General features: G+C 33.0%; 2 protein-coding genes across 3 annotated transcripts in view; one reads left to right on the top strand and one right to left on the bottom strand.

Annotated features, from left to right (window-relative positions):
- The window catches only part of AP3B1 (adaptor related protein complex 3 subunit beta 1), a 306,794-nt gene that overhangs the window by 8,711 nt on the left and 292,061 nt on the right, over nucleotides 1-6,022 (bottom strand). The window contains exon 26 of the mRNA XM_017895526.1: nucleotides 3,263-3,401. Within this exon, the coding sequence (XP_017751015.1) occupies nucleotides 3,263-3,401 (139 nt within the window). The remainder of the gene's footprint in view (nucleotides 1-3,262; nucleotides 3,402-6,022) is intronic.
- The window catches only part of LOC108544430 (skin secretory protein xP2-like), a 67,526-nt gene that overhangs the window by 52,674 nt on the left and 8,830 nt on the right, over nucleotides 1-6,022 (top strand). The window lies entirely within an intron of this gene.

Raw genomic sequence — 6,022 nt, 5'->3', positions numbered from 1 at the left:
ATTAAAAGTCCTCTCAGAAAGAAAAGATCCTGAAAAATTAAATAGAACATAAACCAGCCAAGAGTAACTTAACATACTGGAAATTTTAATCTCTTAAAATACTAGTAGTAAAAATGCCTTTCATACTTGGTGTAAAAAAAAAATCCTAAACTGATTACCATTAATAAATATTAGAGTGGCTTTGGTCCTACTCTTCATAAACTCAAAAACATAACTATCACAAAAGAGTCAGGGAATCATTCAAAATCTCATAGGGATTTCAATTTTATCATTAGCAATTGAATAATAAACTTAGATATAGAAACATATTAATTCCACAGGGTAATATAATATGGAACACTTTAGTTAAAAACATTTATTTCAATAAAGTGGTAAACAGTTAATTTAGATTATTATAATGTAAACACTAATTCCTATTTCATTTTAAATGAAATTAAGAAAAGCAAAAAAAAAAACTGTACAAAAGTACAGTTTTATTAACAATTGTTTATTTTGTTTTAATTGCTACTAGCAAAAGAATGAGAGAAAGTGTTACATACACAGGATAATAATTTATGTCAATTTCTGTATAAAAAATACAAATAACTTTAGGTGTTTGTTACCTGGAAGCTTTCTAAAATTTAGAACATTATTACAGCCATACTTTAGCTATAAAAGCAAATATGAAATATTTTTCAATTCAGTATGTTGGGACTTGAGAAGCAAGTTAAGACAGTACAGCCTATTCTTAAGTATTTACAGGTATTTTATTGACTTTTGACTCTGTAGTAACCTCCCCCAGGTTACAGAGCCACACACCAGGCCACTGATGATGGGGCTAGAACAGAAAAGCCTCAAGACACTGTGGATGAGTATGAGGAACACGAACATTAAGTTTGGGTTCAATCTCTGCATTCCAAAGTCAAATATAAATGGTTCTTAGTTGTGTGTCTCCTCTGCATTAGCATGGACAATTGAGAATTGACTGTAATTTTAATTTAAATCATTTGAGCAGGTATTACAGGTATTACGTTCCAAACCAGCAAGACAAGTTACTGGCAAACTATCTTTAATAAGAATTATACAACTGTGCTAAGGGTCCCTTTAAGTCTATCTCCCAATAGGAAGATAGCTTTCATTTTATGTGGCTTTGCAACTTCACTTTTCTTCTTCTTTCTTTTCTCTTTTTTTGAGACAGGGTCTCACTCTGTCACCCAGGCTGGAGTGCAATGGTGTGATCACAGCTCACTACAGCCTTGACCTCCGTGGGCTCAGGTGACCCTCCCACCTCAGCTTCCCAAGTAACTGGGACCACAGGCATGTGCCACCATGATGGGCTAAATTTTATATTTTTTGTAGAGACAGGTTCTCCCTATGTTGCCCAGGCTGGTCTTGAACTCCTGGGCTCAAGAGATCTGCCCACCTTGGCCTCCCAAAGTACTGGGATGACAGATGTAAGCCACCTTGCCCAGCCTTGACATTTTTTCTTCTAAGAAACAAAAATCTAGACAGCTGCCATTGCTTTCAGAAAAGTTAAAAACAAACAAACAAACAAACAACCCAAAACAACTTATACACAAAACAAAACTAAACTAGATGTTCCAACATAAACAGTGGCTACTCTGTATCTTTTTGTACATTACAAAAGAACATATTAAAACAAGGCTGGAGTATTGCTGGATACTAGGTGTTTCAGGTAAAATTTCATACTGAAGAAGTTATAGTTGATAATATGGCATTTAGGTGTTTTAGTAAATTCAATAATTCCAAGGACCCATAAATAAAACAAAACAGTTTCTGTTAGAGAATATTACCTAGGAAAGTGAAAAAGAAGTATTTAAAGCAGAATAAACTTAAAACAGGGAAACTCAAAATCAAAATATTTATTTTCACTGAAAAGGCTTTTGTTTACTCTTTTCCCCATTGAACAACATTAACTGATAAATAAGTTGTATTTTTGTGATGGTCTGTATCATGGCCTTACATCCATTTTCTTATTTTATCACCACCCTACGTGAGATAGAGCTTGTCATAAATTAAGAAATGAAAGCACGAGACCTCTTGAGCAACTTAAGAACCCTATGTTCGTTTAAAAAAACAGTACAAGGTAAATCTATTTTAAACTAGTACATGCAGTTTTATTCTGCTGTGATCAGTTCAGTGAAGTCAGGCAACTATGAATACAGTAATGGCAGATCAGCTCTTCTGAAGTCAAATCTAATGTTCTTTCATAGCTATCACAGAATTTCATTTCAGTCCTCCCCCACTTTTTTTTCCTGCCACCCATTTCCAAACACATGAGGAATGTAAAACGCGTAAGAAGTTACAACTTTCCCAAGATGACCAAGACAATTAGTGGCAGAGTTAGGTCTAAAACCCAAATCACCTGTAGCATTTTTCATATGGGGCCTCTCTTACTCCTGTGCTAACTAAAAAAAATGGTTTTTAAGGTCCGCGGGCCTTCCCTTTGATGCTAAATTTGTTTTCCATGATTCATAATTATATAAGAAATGGCACACTAAATATACAGGGCGTAGATATTTTTAATGGCAGAAGTATGTCTGCCATGGTTTGCAACAAATTCCCTTAAGCTCACACAGGACTATGCAATCACCAAATGGGTAAGAGATAATTTTTTTTATCTTTACATTCATTTAAAGCCATGGGCATTCATAAAAATACAAGAGGGCAAACATTAATCACATTTTCTGCTGCCTTTCAGGACAAATAACTTGGATCTCATATTTCAGATGCCTGGTGATGGAAAATATTACTAGTCTAAGAAACAGAAGCTGTATTCACCCCCATGTTGGTCATCTAGCAGCGCTTTATTTACTGCAAGCAGTCTTAGGGGATGGCTATAAAAAGGAAATCTGTATGTAGTACCCAAACTTCCTCTCTTTCAATTAAAAAAGTCCAACTATATTGCTTTATAGAATAGTTCTTCCTGGACATCTACTGAATCTGGTGAAATAAGATAAACTCTCAACCATTTCATAAAGGGTAATTTTATAAATTACCAAGGTATTATAAAATGTGAATATGCTCTGTATATCTTCCAGGAAAGAACAAACCTGTATGACAAGGATGCTCTGAGAGGGAAAAGACAGCCTTAATGCAAAGCAATAAACAACTATACCATCAGGAAAAAAAAGGGACTGTGTGTGTGTGTGTGACACATGTTTAGGGGTTATTATTTCCAAAGAAAACAATGAATTTAAAATTATATATTTATACATACTCAAGTCATCTCCACCTCCACACTGTGTGTTAGTGAACCCACCTGTGTATATTATCCTGGCCCGAAGGGACTGCACCTACATTGGCTATATTAACAACCTTCTGAAAGATCACAGAGGGAGTGAAATTCTGTGGTGCAGCAATGATTACAGCAGAAGTTTCATTCATTCCTGTTAGCATTCCTGTAAAAGCAAAAGAAGGCTCCCTTTTACTAATTTCGTTTTGAAAATTACATTTACAGAATTTTAAGCTCATGCCAAAATTTTAACTTTTTTCAACAAAAGAAACACCACTTTAGGATGCAATTTACAAGATAATTATAAAACTAAAACAATATGCAATTGTTTCAAAGATTTTTTAAAATCCTCACTGCATAGGAAAATGTGTAAAATGCAGTTGAAAATCACTCAATAAATCTAATTTTAAGTATGATAGGATAAAACTTAGAATCACAAATATGAAATATTAATTTCAGTCTCTTTAAAATATACTCAATCTGGGGTTTATGCAAACTAGTAACCTTTTACTTCTTAATAATACATAAATGTATTTATTACTATTGCTATTTTTTTCTATTCATTCAAAGATCTCTCATTGCCAAATGTTGCATGAGAACACATCAAAGTAATTCCAGTATAACTAGCAGCAATACCTGATAAATGGCCTCAGTATGACAGATCGAAGTTATCTCAACAGTGACTGGAAGTCACTGAAAATGTACAAGTATTCAGGCTATACTTAGAGATAAAAGTACTTGCCTAGTGAATGAAACTATAGTTGCAGATGGAAATTTCTGAAGCAAAAATTTGAAAATGAAGGAAAAAATGAGAATCAAAACTCTTAAATCCCAGGGACGTTTCAAATAATATTTAGGAAAGAAATTAAGTTAAGCAAAAGCATGAAAAAAACCATACAGAGTCAATGCAAGACATGCCATTAATATTCAGATCTCCTGTAAAAATGTTCAGTGAACAAATTCAACAACGTACCAAACACTTCGAACAAATACTGAAATTTAGTACCCGGGTTAAAAAACACATTAATTACAACAAATGCCATCTATTTGGATCTGTAATATAAGTCATAGACATCTAATGGCATCTATTAAAACCAGTAACTCTTTGAGATATTTGATATGTGCACAGTAGTTTACAAAATTGATGAAAACAGTAAAAATCTGATTTCATGTTTTCAAAAGACCCTGCACCTTCAGGCATATATATCTAATTTTAGTTATTTATTGCAAATGAAACCTAAAATTTAAAAGAATTCCTATAATTAACAGTATGAAAACACTAAAGCCTAACACTGTGAAAAGACTTTTGCCGTCAGTTAGAAAATAAAACTATCCAGCTTCTAACAATAAGCATTTTTTACTAACCACTTTCAAACTCTGGGAACACTATGTTCTGTCTTAGACCGTTTAACTTCAGTATGAAGCAAAAGCTTTAAAAACTAAACAAACAGTCAAACACTGCTTTTAAGTAAAGCACAGTGGCTGACATAACACTGCTGAGAGATGTGTGTACTCATTTAGGATTTAAACCTTCTCCATTAAGCTCTATTGAAGAGCAACTGCTGAATAAATGAATGCAACTATGTTTATGTTAAAAGCCTGTTTCCCGCAGCATGTAATTAAAGGAAATGTTGTACAAAGCCAGTACTTTTGTCAAGCTCCTGTAAATGGAAAGATGGATAGCACTCAGAGAAGTGAATGCATTGCTTCATATTTAACCTTAACACTCTTGTCATTAATGGTTTGTCTAACTTGTTCTATAAAAGACAAGGTACTGCTCCATTGAAGTAAAATTAAAAAAATCAACTAAACCATGCTTTTCAGAACAGAAGATTCATTATCGTCAGCTAATGTATTGGCATAAAGCAAAGTAACATCCTATCAAGTAAGGCACACATTCAATCTGCCTTCCCACCCCCCTTTATTTTTAACTCATGCTGTTTTATTGTTATAGGCAATTTGTACCACTCAGCATGACAGTGTAAACTGAATCAAGATTAATTTACATGCAAAAGAACACTTAGGAGAGCAGCATGGTAAGCAAATGTATTGTCTCGATTGCTGAGGTGGAAAAAGAACCTGGAAAGAAAAAAAGGTGCCCTAATTAAGGGGCATCAAATATGATTGCTTATGGTAGTTAAGGGCCAGAAAATAGTAAATGTCTGACCATTTAAAGAATTAGCATCTTGCTAGCTAGGAACCCATAAGATGGATGCATAAATCATAATAAAATTAAGTAAACATTTTAGGTTTCTTAAACCAGAGATTTTTCTAAATGAAAATATATCAGGTATTCTCAAATTAACAGGAAAGAAAAACAAGCGAAGGTTTCATTAAAAGTTTCTCCTAAAAAATAATACTTTAAAACACTGTAGGGCCTGTCATATAAAATAAAGGTAAAATCACTGGGAAAATATTTTAAAATTGTCAGGCTAAATAATTTGTGGCTTTATTAGAGTCTATCTAAATTTTGGTGAAGGCAGTAGATAGCACTTACTTTAGGCTAATCAGCTGTAATTAACTGCTAAAAGGCAAACCAAATAATGTAAAAAATAAACATTCAAAAAAAATTTCTAAGTTTTAGATTTGTAATTTAATTCACAAGAAGAAAATGAATAAAAATTCAAAAAATTTTCTAAGTTTTACATCTGAATTTAATTCACAAGAAGAAAATGAACAAGAGGAGGCATCTTAGAATAAGGCTCAGGCCTCTTGAAATTAAAACTGCATGAAGAAACCAAATTAAATATTTTTAAGTAAAAAAGAGATCCCATGTTATTTTCTTAC

Source organism: Rhinopithecus bieti, unplaced genomic scaffold (genome assembly GCF_001698545.2).
Source record: "Rhinopithecus bieti isolate Rb0 unplaced genomic scaffold, ASM169854v2 scaffold_26302, whole genome shotgun sequence".
NCBI lineage: Eukaryota > Metazoa > Chordata > Mammalia > Primates > Cercopithecidae > Rhinopithecus > Rhinopithecus bieti.
Note: the sequence above shows the minus strand (reverse complement) of the source record. Positions and strands in the feature narration are given on the sequence as shown.